The following is a 24,798-nucleotide window of genomic DNA, read 5'->3' as shown; positions in this document are numbered from 1 at the left end:
TGTCAATTTTCAAATTAACAAATATTTGCACAATAGATAAATTACACTTATCCGTCATGAGATTTAGACAAACTACACATGAGTTATGTGATTTTTAGGTTAACAAATATTTGCAATATAATATATTAGTTATAATATAATGTCAATACTAATTTTTCACAGTCTACAAAGAGTTTAGGAATTGGGAAAGATCAAAGAATTAGGAATGATCTTTGTCAAATTTTTTAAATATATATATATAATAACGTAATTTAGGATAAACTGTAAATACTACTTTAGTGTGAAAAAGAATTAGACACGACGTAAGAGGGCACCATTTTAAACATGACGAAGGCTCTCTCTCTCTTCATGTCAAGTCAATTCTCTTCAGTCATTCACATCCGTTCTGAAAAATCACGTCTCATGCTAATCAAAATCAATTGACAAGGTTCAATGCCCACATTGCCTGGATTTTCTTAATCAATTCTATTTCACTTCAAACATTTAAGTTTTTTTTTTTTTTTTTTTTTAATACATCTTTATTAGGTTTCTAAATTTTAAGTTTCATATAACTTTTATATATATATATTAAATAAATACTCGTAGACACATTTCACAAATTACCACTGCAAGTCTCAAATGGCCCACTGTTATTTTTTGCAAGTGATAAAACAGGTCTGCAAGCCGACACATACCTCTATGTTGAGCGGGTTTTTGGGTTTACCACATTATTGGTATGCAAAATAAATCACAATGCAAGAAAATTAATTCCACCAACATATAGTACTTGAATTGCGCATTTTGATCGGTTTAGGTATCTATTCGGATTTTTGAGCATGTGCCCTAATACCAACTTTACACTGGCGCGCAAGGGCGTGCACATGCGGTGCGCGCATGGGGCTTGGCCCCGGTGCCCTTTTGGCCGTGACTGTCACCCTTTTTTATTTTCGCTCGTTCTCCTCCGTCCAGACTTCGAATCAAATGTTTCTTGAGTCTATCTTCGTTAATTTTTCGATGTCTAAAAATATCTCTTCCGCATTTTGTTTTTTTTTAAACTCTGTGACTTCATGGAAAGTCACTCTAGCATTATTGGGACACCGTTTATTCCTAGGAATCTTGTTTTCTTTGTTTTCGCTTCCGCATTCTGAATCCGTTATTGGGTCAACTTTCGGATCACATTGACATATCCGAGTTGGTGAAAATTCGGAATGTCACGGGTGGCATCAGAGCATCTCATGTTCAGATCATCACAAGTTACTGTCTCCCTCAACCCTTTACAAGTCTATTATTGGAAGTATATTGTATCTCACAGCTTCAAGGCCTGACATTATATATTCGGTGGGTTTAGTGGTCCGCTTTCAAAGCAATCCCAAAGCTTCTGGTTGACTCTACTAGCTCTGCAGTCAGGCTGGTTGACAAAGCATACAAATATCACTGAATATATATGCCAGAAATGTCAATATAAATGGCTCCGAAATGTCAATACAGAAATAACAAGATGAATGAAGCATAAGCATCAAGCCTAAAAGGAGTACAAAATAAAACCACAATCTTCAGTTTATAAATTATGAACAGTACTGAGAATTTTCAAGAACAAAATCCTGATACATTTAATCCATTAGCAAACACAGCATAAACCAACAATACAACAATATTCAGTTTGCTGCTATTACTACAGCAAGCAAGAAGAACATACAAGAAAAATTAAGAAAAAAAAATGTTCTTATTTTCATTTTTGCATTTCATTTGATACAATCGACTTTTCTCTTTTTTCTTTTTCTTTTTCTTTTTCTTTTTCTTTTTTTTTTTTCCCTTTTTTGGTCATCATAATACAATAACAACAATTTATCAATTTTCTACACAATCATGTTCTTTGCCTGACCCTCCTGCCATTGGTGTCACCACCATCTGAAAGTTGGGCCCAGACGCTTCGGGACTTTCCCCCTCCGCTGCTACAATCCTCCTCACAACCAGCTACTGTCTTCAGGAGCTCTGACTGCAGCGAAGGACAATTTTCCCTTAGGTATTCAAAGCCGTCTGATCGCATTACAGCTGCAACAAAAAGGCGAAACAGAGTATAAGAAAAAGTTATGCACGGGAATTTTTTTATTTTCTTTTCCTAGTAATGCATGGGAAATTTATTGATAGAATCAAGCAAATTTCAAGGGCTGCTCTAAAGAAAAATAAATTATATGAAGTTCACTAGGTGTTATTTCTCAACTCAAATTTATTTTATGGCCAAAAATTCCATTAATATCAAGAAATCCATTTATAGAGACTCCAAGTAGCACATGATTGAAAGAAAGTTGGTACAGTGTATCCACATAACCCACAAAAGAACCATGATTCACTTTCTTATCTACTTAGCCCAGCAAATGCAATTATAACAGCGCCCACACCCCGTAAATAGATCATCTGTGAGCAATTACCAACGGGCCAATGGCCCAGCGGTATCAGCCTCTTACTTCCCAAAGAGAGGTCAGAGGTTCAAGTCTCAAAAGAGACAAGTGTGTGTGAGTACCAATTAGGAAAAAAAAAAAAAAGTGGTTCACTCAGAAACCACATTTTTTCTCTCTTAAAATAGGCGAGAACCCACATTTAGATAACTATGATGATCCCCTCTCCCCCAATCACACCACAAAACAAAAGCCCAGTTAAAAAAGAATGGGATGAATGGAACTATTAAGGAGTTGAGACCTTAAAATAATTTATGTTGCCTCATTTGAAATACTTGCCTACATAATTCTACCAATACTTCACAAATTTTTTGCAAGTTTCTATTTTCAAAAAATCAAGAAGAGCGCAATATGCTCCATGAAATAATGGGAATCACCTACCTCTCTAGCCAAACCACACTTGTGATAAATTCCCACCAAGATCGTTCAGACTATGACTCTATGTTGGATCAATGGGGGGTTCATAAGTTGGGATCATAGAATCGCATCGAGGATCGAAAGATTCTACAAAAGAAGGAACAAAATACTAAAATAGTGATATTTATAAATAAAGAATTTCCAAAAAAAAAAAAACAGAATTAAGCCTAGAACACATTAAAAAATATACAAATTTTATTACAAACATATGGAACATATATGTGAAAACAAAGTTCGTCCAAGTAGATTTAAAAATATAGTTCAGAAGATAGAACCCTAACATAATGCCATTTACAAGTTGCAAATGGAATGCATGAAAGACCAAATTTCAAATCCTTATTCTCATGTTTCTCCTTACAATAAGTTTTATAGTACAAAAAATACCTTTTTATATAAAAACAAACCAAAGACAATTCCTAAGCACAATCACCCCAATTATGTTTGACGTAACAACCAAAACTTGTGATGAAAACATGAAAGACAGTTTCAACTTTCAAGTACCCATAATAAGATTATATAAATTAATTTTATATACATGGTGCAATCTTGCTACAATCCCATGGTGGTGTTATTATCCTAAATGATCTTGGGGCAACCCACTACAGTCCTACCCCTCCACGATTTTTCATTCAGTCTGGAAAGATTTGATAATTTTCAACCTTAGGATCGTACAACACTACAATCCATTGTATTTGCATAACCATGGTTCCCACCATATACCAACCACAAGTAAGCCTTTAAATCTTCGACATTTAAGTTGCACAAGATAGAAATGATCTCAAATGTATTAGAATTCAAAGCTAAAAGTTAAGAATATAGGAGTTGATCTTGACTGAAAAATAATTTATTGCAACAAATTAAATTAGAAAGATCTAAACTTAAGAGATATGATAGAAAAGAATCGAAAAAGAGAATTCATGTGGCCAACCCCATCTCTATGGGATAAAGGCAAAGATGACGATGATGAAATTAAATTAGAAAGAAGAAAAATATTCAAGAATCAATTCACCACAACTAGTCGAATAGCATCACACAATTCCTCAGGAGTTCCAGTAGCTGCTAAGAGAAATTAAGAGTGTTTTTTCAATAGCTATAGGTGCTCTTAGGGATTCTGTGATGCAAACTTATCCCTAGGTGTAAAAAGATACCAAAATTAACCATAAGCTAAAGAAAAGGGGCTCAAATGCCCTTGTTGCCTGGCAAATTCCACACACGCATATCAGAAACACAAAGTATATAAACTAAAGGATATCTACTCCTACAGGGGCTAATACTTCAATATTAGGAACACCTTAAAACTAATCTAAACCCACTTAAGGTCACATAAGAAAACCACATAACAATCAAGCTCATCTGATCACAAATAAATCCATAAGCCACTAATACAACCCAAGCTCACAAAATCTGAAGTTCCCTATGTACCCTTCAATTTGAAGAAACCTTTTGAAGAACAGGGTGAGGGTCTTGAAGCAGCAAGCTGCCGCAAGGTGATGAAGGAACCCCCCGAAGCACGATGAGCACGAAAAAGACCCCTTCGAGCCGCAGCACATGAGAGAGGAAACTCTGATGCAAAGCAAGTGCAGCCGCAATATTTAAAGAGGAAGTAGGAGCCGTGGCGCTCAAGCTGAGAGGGAGCAAAGGCCCAAAGCAACGCCTGAGCCACAAGGAGCTTTGCGTTGGGAGGCGTTAATTTGGTGAGAAGACGCTACCACAGTGGCATTCGAAGCTACAAGGAGACAACAGCACATGGAGGTGTTTGAGTAGCGTAGGACGGCTAGTCCCATGGTGACTCTCGAACTGCCTGAACTATTGTGTTGTGAGACTAAGGGAAAGTGTGACGATGACCACGCCGAGGCAAAGGCAGATCCAAAGGTGCCCTAGTCTCAAAAGTATAAATAGGTCATGAAAGAAGTAACAAAAATAGATTGAAGAACTCATGCAAAGTATCCTTTTTATGGGGAACCAAGGAATGTCTTCCAAAAGAAGCTAAAAAGGAAATTTTAAAGTCCTCTTCGTATAGCTAGTATGAGGCAATAATGGATGAATAATACCCATTAATCAACGGAGACCCCATTCTCCACCAATAAACACTTGACACGCAGCTAAAAACTTTTTAAAAAAAAACTTTAAGACGAACAAGAAATCAAGATGGTGCATTGATGGAAAAAGAAATGTCAATTAAAAGCATTATGTGCGAGGACTCGTAAGAGAGCCCTCGCACATCGGGGCAAATCGTGGGAATCTATTCGTCGGCTCTAGATCTCAATCACTCTAGCTCTCTCTTTTTCTATGGTTAGCCACTTCAATTGCTCTCTTACTAAAAATTTTGATTACCAATTGTCACAGGTGTGACCACCAATGGAACTGAAGCTTCATCGGAATCCCTAAGACCCTCTGAAACGGTACTTTAATTATCGAAAACCTCCTCTATACAGATCAAGCTTGATCCTCCGAAGAGTTTCTCTGCGAACAAACCTTGATCCTCCAAGGGTATGCACCCGGGCAGACCTCGAAGGAGAGCAACGAAGGCAGACCCTCAAAGAAAGCAATGAAGGCAAACCCTGAAAAAAAGTACCAAAGGCCCTCCAGAAGCTCCCTTCCTCAATATGGGTCCCTTGGGGAGTATTGTCTTGGCAGCTAAGGTTCGAGGGACGTCAAACTGTCAAAGGGACACCACCGTGGCTCAAGGAAGTGCAGTGTCCTCTTTGGCCTGTCACGAAGGAAGCAAGCCCCAAAACCCTCGAGTGAAGCAAGCCCCAAAACCCTCGCATTTAATGCAAGACTTACTTAGTCAGGTCACATTATTAAATGTTTTTAGCCCCTCTTTTGCCTTGATGGAACAGACATTCCAACTTGAGCCTTCAAATAGTCAGCATCCTCATTTGACCAAGGACCGGTGGGCCATCCCCTTCACCCACGGTCTTTGCCTTGGACTGGTCTAGTATAAATAGAGTAAATGTTTCATTTACACCATCCGAAAACCCAAGAGAACATTTAACACTAAGCTAACTTCACTCTATCAAAGATTACAACAGTTGTCCCCACTCTATTCCTCAAGCCCTCAAGGGGCCCCTCGCTTGACAGTTCAAACTTCCACTTAGGCTTCTATTTGTTTGTGATACTGTTATAGTTAAAGTGATTCCTCATTCTCTAGACCGTCACATCAACTCCAACAATCCTACTATAAATGAAAAATAAATTAAACTATGGACACAAAAGTGTGAAGGAATATGAGGGGATCATAATAAATGTACAAATTTTTATGTTAACACTTTCCCATCGGATTAGTATCATCCTAAACACACATACTTTTCGTTTTAATTCTTTCTATGCCCTTTCCTACCATAAAAGAAAAAAATAAACTAGAAACCCATTAATGTGAAGGAATATGAGTGGATCATACTAAATGAACAACCTTTTGTTTTATTTCTTTCAGCAAGTTGGCATCATATTAAATGCAAATGCTTTTCTTTTACTTCTTTCTAGTGGTTTGGTTGTTGGATTTGACTGCCTATGATAGAAGAATTCCTTATATTCTCATTATGTAATGTCACTTCATTTTTAAAATAAATATATATATGAAATTGTTTCATAAAAAATATACTAAATGCATAAAATGTCAATTCATTCTTAATGTGAATATATATATATATTGTTGCGACAAACAACCACGAACCAAATAACAAAAATATGCACGACACACACAAAGAACACAAAGATTTAGCGTGGTTTGGCAAAGCCTACGTCCTCGGTGAAGATCCGGTGAAAGAATTCACTCTGCGAAAATTTGGAGATTACAAGTTCTAGCCCCCAAGCCCAAATCACGCTCTCTCTCTCTTTTCTGCGATTTTCAGAATCTCTCAATAATCCCACTCCAAACCCTAAGCACCCTTATATATCGGGCTACAAGAGGGTAGTAAATAAGGTCCACCACCCGCAAGCAAAAAAATGGGTCAAAAAATTTCCTCAGGGGCTGGGTAATTGGATCGCAACGCAACCCAGCATCAAATTCGAGCCATACCATCACATATATAAATGACGTTGTTTCATACTAAATGCATAAATTTATCCTGTTAACGGTCAAAAGTGGGGAGAGAAGAGGGAAACCAACAAAAGAATGAGGGAAAAGATAGTGGTAATGTTGAGATGATGGGAAGATCATGGGCAATATAGCAGCAAATAACAACAGCAAGCTAAAAAGCCTATACGATAAACCAATTCCTCAAAAGTCTCAGATATCAAAATGAAGTGTAGAGAAAAACCAAGTATAGTTTATAAAGCATTTTGGCTGATCATATTCAAAATAAGAGGGGTAATTTAAAAAAACTAATGAACATAAGGTATAATAAGGTAACTTTGGGGCAGTAACTCGATCACATCTAGAACCAAAGTCATGTTTTACATCTCTGATCTCTCCCCCACCTATAACCTAATAAGAATGTAGGCATATTGTTTGTTTTGATGTATGTATAAACTGCCTGAATACACGCATATATATATATATATATATATATATATATATATATATATATATATCATAGTTCTTCCATGAAATTTTGGACACAGTTCAAAACATGATCATCTCCTACTAGGCCGATTCAACTCAAACTCAACTGAGTTCGAGTCAGGCCAAGGTCTAACTTAACCGATACAGCCGAATCTCAGCTCACTCGACCGAGTTAGGCCGAGATTCGGCCAGAACAAATATCATCATTGTTGTCTCAGCTGAGACTGGGTCGATACTGCCGAACCTCGGCCAAGTCACAACTAGGACAGCCATGATTTTTGGCCTGCATCTAGAAATCCTATTTTAGCTTTGACTCTCTCATTTTTCCAACTCTTAAGAGCGAAGTAGAGAGAACCAAGCCGCCACCCTATCATGCGTTTACAAATCAACATAAAAAATTAAAATTTCAATTTAAAAAAAAAAATAATAATAAACACTTCAAATTTTTCGATAAATTTATGTTCCAGGTGTTTTTGAACTCAGAGATTAATTTGTAAATTTTGAAATTTTTAGTTAACTACAAATGTCTGTGTATAACATAAAGATATAAACATATTTCATATAATGCATATATACTAATATACATTTGTTTTGCATAAAATACAATTAACAATAAAGTGACTTAAAAATCAGAAAATTAGTAAATTCCATTGAGAAGTATTGAAAATTTATTTAAAAAAGAAAAACAAGCAAATAAGTAAGAGAATATTATTTTTTGATAAGTCAACTAAGTAAGAGTATATAATCCTTGATGTAAATTAGTGTATGTTTTTGTGAGTATGACATGTTTATTTTTTAGTTTTAAATTTTAATATGCATTTGCAGCCAAAAATTTAGTGCAAAGCACAAATTAATACATTGATAGTGCTACTAACGCCTTAAAATCTCATTTATATCCCATTACTCATACGAAATCACCTTTGAATATTCAATAAAATTCATTAAACTCTAATACTATACTTCTCAAAGCATTACAAGATTGAAAGTAAGATATTTACCTGCAAGGTTTTCAGCTGCAAATCTAAGGCAGACAGCTTTTAGTTCTGTGGCATTATAACGATCTGCCAAAGCTAGAGTTTCTGCAACAGAATTAACAGATATATCTTGGCAGAGATGAGACTCACACCTTCCTCTAAGTCTCATCAAATCATACTTATCAGCTGCTGCTAACAACTTTGCTGTTAATGTGTCAGATACAGAGGATACACATGACGAACTAGAAGCTACCAACTCATCTTCCATAAGATCATCTCTATATATAAAGTGCAACATAGCCTGTCACATCAAAGTATTTTTTACAACCCAAGAATAGCAATAATGAAGAAATTGTGCACAAGACATTAAGAATACCAAAAATATGATCAACCAAGATGCAAAAATAGAATAGGTTAACTTCACCTTAAAAACCTTGGGTTCCATATCTGAAACAACAATCTCCTGATTGTCACAATCTGATCCATCAAAAAAATCAGATCGAAATACAGGGGATCGAGCAGCCAATACCAACTTATGAGCATGAAATATTTCCCCAGCCACATTGAATGTAACATCAGAACCTTCCATATTTTCCAATAGCATACTAAAATGTGCACCAATATCCGAATCTGGGACATGAATTGAGTGCAATCTTGAACAGTCAATTGCAGAAACTACAACTCCAACAGTACAATTGATTTTCAAACAATCGTCTTTAAGATAATCTGAAGTTTCAAGCAAAGCTCTTCTGAAGAAACGCTTGTATCCCCTATAAAATAGCACAAGAAGAACCAAATTAGTGTCTGTAAGATTTGCATGATGTTGAAGGAATAGTGGAATATCTGGATGAACTAGCTTTGTGCATGGATGACATGTGGCACACCTGTATCTTCTATACATTCTCCCTCTCCAACTCTAATCATATTTCTTATAACTAATTGTATTTTTTGAGGATTACCAGAAGCATATAAAGATTGTTTGATCATAATCAATATTGTCAATGGTGTTATAACTTTCTTATGTACACTAACAAATTTGTGTTGGATGCAAATTACAAGTTTATAAGCATAAATGTGAGATAGGTTGGCATTTCCTTCTGAGGATTATCTTTTAAATGTTTCTATGTAAAGGATTTTGATCCTAGATATTTATAAAATGGGAGTTACATAACGAGGATGGAAAAAATAGTGTAATTGTGTAAAGGTTGTTGATTTGTCATTTTAATATTAAACCTGAGTATGCCCATGAGAACTATCGGGTTTTCCGTGTTGGCCCGTGTGAGCATCAGGTTTTCATATCTTAAGTTTGAGAAATAACAACAATTGTCCAAAATTATTCATGTTGGCTAACAAGTGGAGAACTATACCAATTTGCAGTACATCATAAAGTTGGTAACTCAAAAAATAAAAAAGACTGGTATGCTTAAATCAACAAACCAGTATAGGATGTCCTCCCTATGTGACTTTTTTTGTCAGCAAAGACCAGCATTTTCACATTAATCCTGCTATTTCTGAATGCAAACCATAATGACTCAACAAAAGAAACTTCATATCCACATTTAAAGTATACAACTCATCGTGAAAACCAAATCAGTTCTCAAGACATTCTCAATATATCTAACTTTCTAGTAGTATTACACTCCCAATACATTTGAACAACCAACATAATTAGGATGATTTTCAGAATTAACATAGAAGTACATTTGGGCTTCACTAGAAAGGTAAATATGATCATAATATAAAACCCATATGATACCATTCTATAACTTGGAATTTCTACGAAAAGATTCCAAACAAAAACAGTGTAATCACAACATCATAACCACGTAATGAACACATAACAAAACTACCCACATAATTAAGCAAAATACAATATAGGATATAGTTACAAACTCACCACATGCTGCCTCTGTACTTCAATGTATACGGCCCGCTTTCGAGTGACCGATCAAAATGGCTATGAACCTTATGCTTTCCCTTCCCACTCTGATCAACCAAAGTCAATTCAAACAACGCCCTCACATCAGTTCCCTCGCTCGCCAAGGCGATGAAAACCGAGACGTACGTCGAATTGTCCTCGGGGTTCTTCCCATCTGGGTAGAAATATATGGCCCACTGATACCCTCCCACCGTGAAATTGTCGCTCGCGATGTGCTTCCCTATGCCCATGCCTTTGGCCAGAGAGTAGCCTTGGATTACGAACCGGTGCGAGCCGTTCACGGTCTCGGTCACCGACCTCGACCTCGTCGGCGACACCAGGAGGTTCGTATCGGCTGTGGCGGTGTCCGACATTGTTCAGACGTTTGAAACTACGTTCATGGGAGGTTTGTGAGATTAAACGGTTGAATTTGTTGATGCGGAAGTGAATTTGACGAATTAGGAGAGAGATTGAGGTGAGTCAGTGAGATTTTTCAGAGAATTTGAGAGTACCTAGGATTTTCGGGTTATGACTAATGAGAGAGAATTTAGGGTTTTTCTCTCTCTAGAAAATGCGACCGCTTTTCTTGGATTTTTTTTTGTGTTGCCTCTCTCACGCGGGTTGTTGGATGAACGTCACGTGAGGACCACAAACAAAAACTTTATTCGGCTAATAAGACTAATAAAACCCCCCAATCAGTCAGTCTCCCTTGAGCCATTTCCGTAACGGTTGTGTTGGGAGGCGGTGGTGAAAAATAGTGGTGTTGGTGGCTGTCAAAGGTAGCTGTGGTGGTGATTTATGTGGGAATGGAATGATCATTTTGTAGGTTCAGTTGTGAAATGAATTTTTATTTTTAGAAATAAATTTTGTTTCAAATGGGATGATCATTTCTATTTTAAATTATATACCAAAGAAATAAATGATTGAAATAGACATTCCATTCATGCACACTAAATACAATGTTGCGTTTGGTGTGTAGGAATGGAATGGAGTGCCCGTTCCAACCATTATTTTATTTTGTATGCAATTTAAAGTGAAAATGACTATTCTATTGGAATGAAAATTCATTCAACAATTAAACCTATGGAATGGCTATTCCATTCCCAAGTTAATTTTTTTTTAAAGGTCAACTTCTCAAAAAATACTCATGTTTTAAGTCCAAAAGCTACCACTACCTTCCACCACAATCACCTCCAACTTTCATCACCATCACCACTACTATCGCCTTCCACCACCATCATCGCCACCGACTTTCACCATTACCCACCGCTTTTCACCACCACCTTTTACCACTAACACCTCCTTCCTTTGCCGCAACCACCACCACCATCGCCACCGCCTTTCACCACCACTACTGCCACCACCACCACCACCACTGTTGCCTTCCACAACCACCACCACCGTCATTGCCTTTGACCACTGCCACCACCTTCCACCACCGCCACCGCCACCGTCACCATCTTTCACCACCGCCACCACCTTTCACCATAGCCACCACCTTCCACCACTACCATCACTACCACCTTCCACCACTACTACCGCCTTTCACCACTTCTACCGTCTTCCATCGTCATTGTCTTCCATCGTCGCCACCTCCATTATCTTCCACCACCACCGCAATCGCCTTCCACCACCTTCCATCACCACCGCAATCGCCTTCCACCACCTTCCACCACCGCCTTCCACCACCTTCCACCACCGCCACCTCCACTGCCTTCCACCACCACCACAGTCACCTCCATTGGCTTCCACCACCGCCACCTACATCACTATCTTTTTCCACCACCACCACCACACTACTGCCACCTCTTTCCACTACCACCACCGCCACCTTCCACCATCGCCACCACCGTCGTCTTCCAACACCACCACCTACACCACTACTGCTTTTCACCTCCACCACCATCGTCACCACCATCCACCACCGCCATTACCACCATTTATTTTTAAAAAATTATTAGAGAATGTCATTTTGTTAATTTAATTTATTTGTTATTAAGAGGGATATTTTGGATAATTCAATTTGAAACTTATTTCATTCTAAATTTTAAATTGGTACAACCAAACACTAAAATGGTTATTATTATTTCATTCCTACACATTTCATATTTACAACTAAACAATAGAATGAGAATGGCCATTTCATTCCATTCTCATTCTTATTCCATTCTCACTTGCATTCTATTCCTGCATACCAAACACAAGGGTCTATTTTATAATAAGGTAAGGAATGGGCATTTTAAATTTGAAAGAAAAAACTTTCATTAAATAACATAACTAATATAATGGTATAAATATAACAAAAGAAAAGCTATTTAACCATATACATGTTGTAACGATCCAAATTCGAGGGTCTGAATTATTATCCTGGTCCTTACCCGAACCTGAGGTCATTTAAGGCATTATAGGTATTTCCAATGTGGAAATATAATTAATTACATTTAATCACATGAATCAATTCCATTATCCATGTATATTTATATATGTCTCAAAACAGATTTATACATGCCAAAAAGAATAAAATTGCATTGTCAAGGTCACAACTATAAGGCTATTATATAACGTCTGCCAAGGCTTCACTAAATACATCTTCTAACACAAAATGGCAAATGGAAATCTTTTTAGTCCCATCTATGCTTCTAGAGGATCAACATCCACCAATTCTTCCCCGTAACCTGAAAAATGTAGAGGAGTGAGCACAACGACTCAGTATAGATTGCCTAAGTGGTATCTCCTCAAACAAAGTAAGTAATTACATGTCTTTCATACAATGAATAAGAAAAAGAGGAAGGGGTCATGCGAGGGATTCACATACAACATTTCCGTTTTCAATTAATCATCATCACCATCTAACTACATTTGCAATGCATGAAATGCCAATGCAACCACACACCGCACCCGTACAGCTCACACGTCCACATATCGCATCCATATCCTCGCATCGACACATCACAACCACACCCTCGTGTATACACACATCATATCCACACAACTCTTAAGCTCATAAATACCCTTATGCCATGCATATGAAAATGTTTCAGACACAACCATTCACTACTCATTATGCTTCCTTAACATAATAGACAATACTATGGCCATAATGAAATTAATTCACATTTATAACATGCTTCAAATACTAAAATATCATCAAGCATGTATATAGCCAAAAATATCAACTCAACCATAAAAAAAATTATATATTCCATCAAATAGCCACTTAATAGCACGTCTTTTTTTTTTTTTTTTTTTTTTTTTTTTTTTTTTTTTTTTTTTGGCAATTCATACACAAGCACAACATATAATTACATCAATTCATCAATTAGACAAACTCATACATAAGCTAAACTCTATAATCAAATCATTCCATTTAAGCATCAAATTGACGTGCTAAAAAGGGGCAAAACATCCAATTAACTACCAAATCCAAGAAAATTAATAATTAGACAACTTTACCTCTTTAGATGCAAAAAGCCCCAATTTCTCCAAATTTCAAAATTCACCAAAATCTCCCAATCCAACTTTGCTCCGATCAAATCGAAACTCTCGTCGTACTCGTTAACTTTGCTTTCAGTGGGAAAGTCAAATTCTCAAAGGAATTGTATAGATCTAAGCTATAATGGCTAATAACAAATGGTGGGTCAAACGGCTTAAAATATCATCGTTTGTCGTTTTACACACACACACACACACACACACACACACACACACATTAAACACATCACAACCACATATCCAAACATATAGCCACATAAAATATATCAAATAACAATGCATAAAATGCAGTGGCCCTACAGAATAATCCCCATGCTCAACAAATCCGGTTAGGACTCACACAACCACATATCCAAACATATAGCCACATAAAATACATCAAATAATAATGCATAAAATGCAGTGGCCCTGCAGAATAATCCCCATGCTCAACAAATGTCGAAATGGCCAATGTGCATTTTTAAGAGTCCCAAACTCAAATAAATGCCCTAAACAACTCTTGGGACTCACACGGCACACTCCACGGTGCCTGGCATGCAAAATGAGGCGATAAATAAATAAATTCAGAAAAATCAAAAAATACCCGAAAAATGGAAAAACGGAAAATTGTGAAACGTCACACATGCCAAACTAAAAAATGCGTTTGAACGAGCATTTGGAGTATTAGAGACTCGTTTTTCAATCTTGGAAAGGATGGTACCTTATACATTTGAATTGCAAAGGAATATAGTTATGCTGTGTTTGGTGTGCAGGAATGGAATGGAATGCAAGTGGGAATTGAATGGAATGGTCATTCTCATTCTATTATTTGGTTGTAAATATGAAATGTGTATAAATGGAATGATAATAACCATTCTAATATTTGATTGGACCAATTAAAAATTTAGAATGAAATAAATTTCAAATTAAATTCTCCAAAATATCCCTCTTAGTAATAAATAAATAAAATTAGCAAAATGAAATTATTCTATAATTTTTTTAAAAATAAATGGTGGCAGTGGCAATGGCAGTGGCAATGGTGGATGGTGGTGGAGGTAGAAAGTAGTAGTGATGTAGGTGGTGGAAAGCGGTAGCAGTAGTATGGTGGTGGTGGTGGTGGAAGAAGATAATGGTGTAGGTGACGGTGAGAAAAGCCAATGGAGGTGATTGTGATGGTGGTGGAAGGCAGTGGAGGTGGTGGAAAGGGGCGGCGGTGGTGGAAAGGGGCGGCGGTGGTTGTGGTGGTGGAAGGCGGTGATGGTACTGGTGGCGGTGGTGGTGGAAGGTAGTGGCGCTGGTGAAAGGCGGTGGGAATAGAAAGCGTTAGCGGTGGTGAAAGACAGTGGTAGTGGTGGAAGGTGGTGGCGGTAGTGGTGGTGGAAGGTGGTGGCGATAGTGGTGGTGGAAGGTAGCGGTGGTGAATGTAATGGTTTGTAGTGAAAGGTGATGGCGGTGGTGGCAATGGCAGTGGCAGTGGTGGTGGAAAGAGGTGGGCAGTGGTGAAAGTCGATGGCAGCGGTGGTGGTAGAAGGCGATGGTAGTGGTGGAAGTCGGTGGTAGGGGTGGTGAAAGGCAAAAGTGGTTATGGTTGAAGGTAATGGTGATTTTTAGACTTGGAACATGAGAATTTTTCAGGAAGTTGAATTTTTTTAAAAAAATTACTTGGGATGGAATGGCCATTCCATAGGTTTAGTTGTGTAATGGATTTTCATTTCCAGTAATAGATTTTCATTAGAATGGAATGAGTATTTTCAGATTAAATTGCGTACCAAACAAAAGAATTGTTGGAATGGACATTTCATTCTTGCACACAAACGCAGCATTATTGTTTGTGCAGCTATTTATAATTACCTTAAAAAAACTTTTGCCATGGATGAACTTTTTGAGTGGTATACGATTAAGGATTAGCAACTTGAGACTCCATCTAATATTGCTGAAATTTTGACATTCTCTTAAATTCACACCAAAGAAAAGCAATTTAATCAAGTGTTTATGATTAATTTGCATGACCAAATTGTAAATGATTTATTTAGTTCTTGAGCTTAAAATTTACTATATGTTTTGTTTAATTTAAAATTTTTGAACCATTCACTTTTAAAATTATGTTAATGAGTACTGCTTGAATAATGTTTATTATTTAAGTTTGAATTAATATTTTTTATGATTTGATTTAACGTTAATATTCATTATTAAATTTATATATTTTATTAGTGAAATTGGTTGTTTTATTAATATTTTTATATTATAAATATAAAACTGTTATGAGTAATAAATATTAAGGGCAAAAATGTAATATGTATAACTTTCAGACTTTAACTTTTATATTTAACAAACAATCTTAATGAATTTAGTGCTTAAAATTAATATATTACCAAACAGGTTTTCAAATTAATATTCGGCACTTAAAAATTTCAACACTTAAAATTTAGTACTTGAAATTTTAAATAATTAATTTTCAATTTTATTAAAAAGTAATACTTGTTTGGTTGGCGAGATTAAAATTTTGATGAGAAAGGAAAGAGGAAAAATGTATCTTTCACTTTTTGTTACTTTTTATTTGGTTGAATGGTAGAGATGTGGATAGAGTGACACTTGTTTTATTTGGTAATTGAAAGGAAGGGAGAGACCTTTAATATATTTTTACGAATATGTCCTCATTATATGTAAGAGAATTTCGATGGGTTTAACAAACATAAAAGTTAAAATTGATATTACATATTTGTAAGGTAGCTTTACTTTCTTTCTCTCTTATCTTCCATCCAATTTTGGTTCTCTCTATCCCTCATCTCTTCCTCCAATTTTGACTCAATTCTTCCTTCCAACCAAACATAACATAATGGCTAAGTCAACCTTATTAAGTTGTGGTTTATCTAATAAGTTGTGGGGATAAGTTGTGCACATTGGATACTTCATATTTGTTTCCAAGTTTGACCCTAAGGGTGAATAGAGCCTTTAGGCAACTGACTGACTTTTCAAAGTTAAGGGCCTAAGGCAAACTAATGGATGAAGCATTGTCCAGCAAAGGGCCAATTATGAGTTAATTTGGGGGATCTATTTTCCAGCTTAACATTCTGACTGTGTTTTGTTGGAGTGAAAGTAAAATTGATGGAATGGGTAAAGGAAGGAATGGATAAGACATTCTGACGGAAGGAAAAATGTCTCTCCTCACTTTTCGTTTAGTTAAATGGTGTGGATAGTGTAAAATATGTATAGGGTGACACATTTTATTTTTTGTTGGAAGGAAGGAATATAAAGTTTTTATATTCTTTTTACCGATATACCTTCATTTTAAAAAATTATAAAAGGTAGATATTCATTTCAAATTATTGTAACATTGTTGAGATTTTTACACTAACAAGTTGTGCAGATAATTTTTTACTCATATTCAGATGATAATTTATTAAGTCCACTTGCTTAAAATACAAGTCAAGTCTCCTTCGTACAATTGGGGGAGGGGCGAGAAAAGAAATAAAAATAATAAAAATGAGTGATCGATAATAAATTATTGATGTCCTTTTATTCACACATAAAATGAAAATCCCAATATAGAGAGTACATTAATCACATTAAATCAATGATCAGTTGCATATCCTTAAACAATTGTAGCTGAAAAATAACATAGAAACTTGCAAATAAAAGCACTTTTTTGATGTGATTAATGTACTCTGCTCAGATGGAACATCAAAAAATACACTTTTTAAATGAGAATATTTGATGAGGAACAGAAATGAATCCAACTGAACATGATCAAGAAGTCCACTAAATATTATTTTCCCAAATACTTCTTCTTATATATATATATATAGTGTTGGAAAATTTTGTCTCGTATATGTTGTTAAACAAGTATTCACAATTAAAATTTTCACAGGTAAGCAAGCATCCACACTTTAATATAACACAATAATTCACTACATTATTATAATTAAACAATACACACACACACAAACACACACACACACACACACACACATATATATATATATATATATTATAATAGCAATGCTAGTATATTAAATTGTAATCTATATACTAATAATACTCTATAATATAGAAAAATAAAGCAGTAATAGAGGAACCTTACAATCAACCGAGGCCAGCATTAAATACTATCTCCTTAAAATAAATTTTACCCCACTTTGGTAATGTGTGTCTTCTTCGGTGTTTGTCCACCTTCAGCACTACACACCAATTAGAACAACAAACCTTCTCTCGAAGTGACTAACTGGACCATTGTGGTTCAACTGAACGTGAGGTTAGGTTTGTAAAGAATAGAATAAGGGATGGTAGAAGTTTGAAGATCTGTCATTTGCAAATTAATTCCTATGGTTCACAACGATGCGACTACTTCTTGTAACCTGTTCACATGTCACCACTACTACCTTAATTGTTTGAACAAATAATAACATGTGTTTAAAAAAAAAAAATTCAATATTTCCGTACAATTTTTTATGTGATCTTTATTAAAGGATAGTAAAGTTATTGATAACGTATCTTTGCAACATTTAAATATGCCGTTGATGTGAAAGTTCCGTTAACTTTATTTTTCTTTTCTTCTTGTTTCAATAATGCATCAAGTAATATGTTAACCATTCCATTTAATTACATTTTTTTTAATTTAACTTATATTCACATACTTATTTGATTTTTTTCATAAAAAAGTAAAAATATAAAACTCATCAATGACATAAATTTTAACGTGAAATAAGTTTCAAACAAAACAAAACGTAATCATTATAAATAACTACATGAAAATACTGTTACAAATAGAATGAAAAAAAAATAAAAAATTATGATTTATAGTCTTTCCACATGTTAGCTGCAATGTCATTCCTAATAATTGATCCTTGCTTAGACTCTGTCATTAGTCTCTCTCTCTCTTCGATAATATCCATCTACTTCTTCAATCAAAACAAGAAAATCTACAAGTAAAATCACCAAAGTAAAAAGTAAATAAAAAGGCATTCAAAATGGGAACAGGCTAAGGCCCCAAAGAATCCAAAAAAAATAATTAAGTCTTCGAAAGAGGAGCTCTTGCTCCTCTTGACATAATTGAAAAAAGAGCGAATAATATAAAGTTTCAGCGTCGCCGTAGACGACTCCTTCCCTTCGAACATTTTGCTATTTCTCTCCTTTTAGATGCACCACCAAACGCAATGTGGGACAACTCTCCAGCAATCGCATAGATCTCTTTTCACACGACATCCTCTCCAAACATGAATCAAATCCTTAGTAGAACGTGGCATTACCCAACACATACTAAACAACCCAAGAATAAGATTCCAACAGTCGTGTACCACAGGACAATGCATGAAGATATGATCAACTGACTCACCATCTTGCTTGCATACCGATTAACAAAACAATTCCCCCTTTTCCTCAAATTATCAGTCGTCAGTATCTTACCCAAATAGCTGTCCATACAAAGAATGTCACACTAGTTGGAGCCATACAAGTAAAATCACCATTACTACCCAACCAAAACAAGAGCTACAAGTAAAAGAAGGAAAATGTAGAAAATCACCGTTACTACCCACGAGCAGATTGAACAAGAGCAAGGCAAAACCATATTAGAAAATCTGCTCCGAATATACCTCAACATATAAAATTGTCAAAGGATTAATATAGAAATAGAGGCAAATGGTATATGGACTGACTCGTGAATTGAACCAACAATGACACACTTGCACAAGAGAATAACTACTTTATATTTATAATCTCATTTATTATTGCTCTAAGCGAAAGAGGAAGATAACAGTTGCTGGACAAAAAAAAAAATACAACACTGAGCTAGATGTTTGCATCATACAATTGGAAATCAAAATCATCAATTTATCAAATTGAACTAGTTCCAAAACTGTATGATTAACAAAACCAAGATCACCAATAATATTGATCTCCCAAATAAACAGACAATGGAGTAATCAAACCAAGCCTTAACACTAGAAAAGTGTCATAGATAAGACTTAAATGCACCAGGTTGTTCAACTTCAAGTTTCAATTGCTGGAACTAAAACTGAGAACTCAAATTTGCTCAAAGATTAATGAATGTCTAATTGATTGCCATGTTGTATTTCAAACAAAAACATATCCACTACCCAAGAGTAAACAAGGAGAAACCGATGTATAGTTGGAATCAAAGATGTGCAACCTTAAAAAGGCCACTCTGTTCCTCATTTTCCCCCTACCCTAGTTACTTTGAAAGATTCAACTTGTCCTGATATAACTTCAAAAGCTCAGGAGATTCTTCCTCATATTTTTTCAAGAACTTCTTTAGGAAGTAACTTTCAGTAGAATCCAACAACGAAGTCAAGCTAAAATCCTTCTTAATCAAGCCTTTTGACAACAAAATTTGATAAACCAAACACCTTGGAATGATCCTCCTCTCCAAGCTGAGGGTAACAATCACTGGCCTCCTCACAACAATCGAAGACTCCCAACCCATTTTATTGACAAAAAAATCCATTATCCCCATAATCTTATCCTCTGATACCAACATACACCGTGGCTGCTTCCCAAAAGCCACATAAATATCATCCTCAGACAAACCCCACTTCTTATAAACATTCACCTTCTTTTCCCAATTTGATTTACTCATTGCCCTCAGTACATAAATTGCAACAGCAAACATCATTCTTTCAGGGTTAAACCCCAATTTCTTTACTTCCTCCAGAATCTCCTTAAACCTATCAGCATTAGGCGTGAAAGCAGAAGGTTGATTTGTCAAGAGAGCCACAATATTCGATTCGGGAACACCTATTTCTCTCAGAGCTTCAATATTGGGTGCTATAGCGGCAGACACCAAAATCGAAGCAAAGCGTTTAATAACGGCATTCGTTTTCTCTTCGGACTTGAGCAATTCCTTGAAGAAATTGTAAGATGGGATGATTTGGTTTTTCAAACTTCCTCCAAAAACACGTGGGGTTGCAGTCAGTATTTTGGCAATGTCTTCGGTTGAAAAACCTTTAGATTGGAAAAATTCGATTTTGGGCAAAAGTTTTTTTTGGGGATCGAACATGAGTGCCTGAGGGAGTCTCTTGACGAGAACTGGGATCTGGGTTTCGGTGACTCCATGGTTTCTGAAGAATGCGAGAACAGAGTCTGGTTTGTCTGGGGTTTTGATGTTGATGTACTTGGAGGTCGAGAGAGCGTCTTGTGGACGAAGCCCACATGATTTTATGAGGTATTCGACTTTGAATGAGTGTTGATTTGAAGTGCTAGATATTGGGTTAATAGCTGATGATGATGATGAAGATAGTGGGTAGTGTTGAAGAAAATTCAGTTTCTGGGTTGGTGAATTTGACACAACACACCTTAAATAAGGCAGAGATTTGAATACGAAATTAAACATGAAAACTGCTGTAACGGACTCACCTGTTCTGGTCGTGTTCTTCTGATGAAATCTCGTCGCAAATTTGGATCTCCTCCCCTAAAATCCCTTCTTTCTGATAAACCCTACACACACTGCCTACACTATACTCTTGAGCTGTTTCATAGCAATACTTATACTGCCTCATATGACGCCGTCTCCAGAGAGTAAGAAATTAGGTTTTAACCCAGAAGAGTTTATTCGCAAATACTTCTACATAAATAATCTTAATTTGGAAACTTTTTGTTACCTTGATTTAGAACATGACACTGCTACTTTTAAAAATGTAGTTAAGACCACCGTGATTTAAGTTTGACTATCTGCATTTGTGAAATAGAGGTGGATCTCCGTATTTGAGACTAGCCTAACCAACTCGTATGGAGAACATTTTTATTATTTTAGTTTTTTTTTTATAATTTTTTTTTAAACTTACTTCTTCTTTTTTTGACTTTTTGCCAAAGGTATTTTCCTAATTGCTATATTTCCAACTCTATATAAACCACTATTTTTTTTTTTAAATTCATGAAATATTTGTGAAATAATTTGGTAATGAAGATATTTAAAGTGAATATAAAATATATATATATGTGTGTGTGTGTGTGTGTGATTTTCATATTGTTGACAAATTTAAAAGAAATAAATAACAAATCTTGCATATTTTTTCACAAATAAATGAATAAATAAAATAATAAATAATATATAAAATAAAATAAAAAGATATTACATAATCTCTCATTAAAACAAAAAAATCAGTTAAAAAATAATACACATGACCACCCCTTTAGACTGAATTTATTCAACATATAAGTTTGTTTTGCAATGATCCACGCGACACCTTTTTTGTTGGAGCCTTAGTTGGATTTTTAAGAGGATGTGTTTTGTAGCCCAGGTGGTGAGCGAGTCCCACGGTTTGGTGCGGTTGTCGAGTCCAGCCATTCATCCTCCAATTCCTCCTCTAATCACTAGCTTCTAACCCCATTAATCATTTTCAAAATAAATAAATAAATAAATTAAATTAAATTAATTAGATTTTTAAGCAACATTATATGTCTTTCAAATTCCACTTATTTCATTCTCATATTAACCATCCTTTCTCTCTATTATACATTCAGTTGTTTAGTCCATTCTTGCTCCATGGTAATTTAGGCCTTGTTTGGATTGACACTCTCAAAACAGTTTTCTGTTTTTAGAGTGTCAAAAATTCTGAAAACCCATTTTTGCACTACTTGGTGCCTGTTTTTGAAAGAGAGTTTTTAGAAAACTGAGATAAGGGAGTATGGGTTTTTTGAAAACAACTCAAAGTTGTTTTGGGAGTCTTCAGAAAGAATGAAACTACACAGAGATGGGAAGGTCACTTTTAAAAAAGACGCCAAAAGGTTGTCGTTTAAAAGCTTCTCTCTCTAAGCCCAAACTGTACGTTCTCTCTCTAAACCCAAACCATACCTTCTTCATTCTTTCTCTCTCTACTGTAAAACTCTAGCATTTGCCGTCTTTCATCCCATGTTGGTGAGTTTTTCTCTCAGGCTTCGGATTCACCTTCAGGGAATGGAGCCCAATCTTTAGATCATCAAGTTCTCCCGATTTGGGTTTAAGGATTATTGCTTCTTCGAATTCATGGGTTTTTCATTGGTTGTGACCGGATTCTTCTCTTTTATGCAGATCGGGTAGAACGATGGACTCAAGGCCGATGTGACGCAGTAGACGAGGGTCGTCGGATACGGGCTGAACTTCGCAAGTCTTTTCTTTCTTCAGTTCCTTCTGAAGTTGGGAGCCGATGTCAGAGGTTGCAATGCGAACTGTTGCGACACTACCAAGATGATTGATGCCAGGTCAGGGAAAATTCAGAGTCATTGGTATGAATTCGAAGTACTGATGTGATGAATTAGAAGTAAAATTGCAATCGGACAATTTCTAAAATTTCCTAAATTACTGTCGAACAACGATTGCTACACCTACCTTTTGCTCTTCCAATTTACTTTATCATCAAGCTCCAGAAAGACATTACTGATTCTTCAAAGCTCGAATTCCACTTGGGTTCAGATAGAAATGGAGTTGGAATATCAATTGGGTTTAGGTATAAATGAATGCTAAATCTGGCTCAAATTGTAAATTGTAAGCGGCTTTGCCCATTGTAGGTCTAGTTGGAGGACATTATTGATTGTTTGGATCTTGTGATTCCTTTGTTCTTCAATTTATCTATGGAAAAAAAAATGGTTGCGATAACAGAGCTAATGAATTGACAGTTGAGATCAGTGTTCAATTTATCTATGGGATGGAGCTATCTGGGCACTACTTGCTTTTCCAATAATGTAAATTTGAGATGTCCACACTTTTCCAATAATGTGAATTTGGAACGGATTCTTTGAACTTCAATCCAAGCAGGATTTTTAGACAACTAAACAGTTTTTTTAGTTTTTGATTTATGAAAACTGTTTTGGAGTTTTTTTCTAACCAAGTAGAATTTCAAACTCAGAAATCTGAATACTGTTTTCAATTTTCATTCTCTAAAAACTGTTTTTCAAAACTATTCTTTGAACTTCAATCCAAGCATGGCCTTAGATTTTGGTTTTGATTTTCAATCGCTTTACTTCAAGTCCTACTTCGGCCACCGCGCGGTCATATTCTTTTAAATCTTGAAATCCTTTACAAAATAAATTCTGCATTTGTACAGCAAATATATTTTTGGTTTTACCCTTCTTTGCTATTTTTCGTGCAAGGAATCGTGGTAAGTCATGCGAACCTTTAGCACTGGTCGATGGGTTGTCATCGCCAAGTCTTATTGAAGTTTGATACTTTAGGATTTGAAAGAATAGATAGATTGCTCTACAATGAATTTGGTATTGTTGAAATCCATTTAGAGCAATTTCCAAGCTCATTAATATCGCGATCAACAACGTCTCTCTTCCATATATATTGATAGGACTTTTATTTCCCTTGTTGAGTATTGCAATGATCATGCCATTTTGGCGAATGCCGAAGAATATCCAACAATGATCAACTTAAATTCCGTACGTTCTTGACTTTTAAATAGTGATTTAGTAGTTTGCATCTATAAAAAATAAACAACAAATTGAAATTAGTCAAATTCTCAATTATAGTTACGAATTTTAAAAAATTACGAAGTAACAAACTTACTAAACCTTCAGCGTTGTAGCCAAATCTTAGACATTTTTATACTATCCAGAAATTTATTTATGTTTGGATGAATGGTTGAAAAACGGTTCATCAAACCATTACTATTTTTTTTCGTCGTGACCCATATTGGTGTAGAAAATTAATATGGATTTGTTCCCATAGGTGGACCTATGTTGCTCCGGTCTTCTCCAACCATCATTCATGCTTTGCATAATGCTTAATCTTCTTCTCGGGACCAATTGAGATTCTTTTGCTTTGAGAGAGGTTGGGATTGAGAGGGTTGATGAGATGGATATCGAAATTGATGTGGACATGGAGATGAGGTGAGTATTGGAGATGAGATATGTTATGATATCCTGAATTTTTAAATTATGCTTTAATTATATTTATGGCTTGATTTTATTTAATTAAATATAATTGGAGACTTCATTATATTCATTAAAATTAGCAGAGCCTTCGAGTATAGTAATAGAGACAAAGGACTTTCGGGAGGATTATTTCCTCCTCTTCCCAGTTGGTTAGGTCGGATAAGGCACAATAAGAAGTTTGTGCACCCCGTCATATGACATTAGAAA

General features: G+C 35.7%; 2 protein-coding genes across 2 annotated transcripts; both read right to left on the bottom strand.

Annotated features, from left to right (window-relative positions):
* Positions 1 to 1,511: 1,511 nt before the first annotated feature.
* On the bottom strand, positions 1,512 to 10,873 carry LOC132306376 (BTB/POZ and MATH domain-containing protein 5-like). Its single transcript, XM_059803752.1, has 5 exons — positions 10,231 to 10,873; positions 8,758 to 9,103; positions 8,358 to 8,634; positions 2,817 to 2,939; positions 1,512 to 2,031 (listed from the first exon to the last, which is right to left on the bottom strand). Exons 1-4 carry the CDS (start codon positions 10,623 to 10,625, stop codon positions 2,875 to 2,877), a joined length of 1,083 nt encoding a protein of 360 aa, XP_059659735.1. The 5' UTR covers positions 10,626 to 10,873; the 3' UTR covers positions 1,512 to 2,031; positions 2,817 to 2,874.
* Positions 10,874 to 19,912: 9,039 nt separating this feature from the next.
* LOC132309206 (uncharacterized) lies at positions 19,913 to 21,236 on the bottom strand. Its single transcript, XM_059807537.1, has 2 exons — positions 21,094 to 21,236; positions 19,913 to 21,032 (listed from the first exon to the last, which is right to left on the bottom strand). The coding sequence occupies exons 1-2, from the start codon at positions 21,234 to 21,236 to the stop codon at positions 19,913 to 19,915; spliced, it is 1,263 nt and encodes a 420-aa protein (XP_059663520.1).
* Positions 21,237 to 24,798: the final 3,562 nt, after the last annotated feature.

Source organism: Cornus florida, unplaced genomic scaffold (genome assembly GCF_030987335.1).
Source record: "Cornus florida cultivar Cherokee Brave unplaced genomic scaffold, ASM3098733v1 CherokeeBrave_3.0.0_Hap2_Chr05, whole genome shotgun sequence".
NCBI classification, from domain to species: Eukaryota; Viridiplantae; Streptophyta; class Magnoliopsida; order Cornales; family Cornaceae; genus Cornus; species Cornus florida.
Note: the sequence above shows the minus strand (reverse complement) of the source record. Positions and strands in the feature narration are given on the sequence as shown.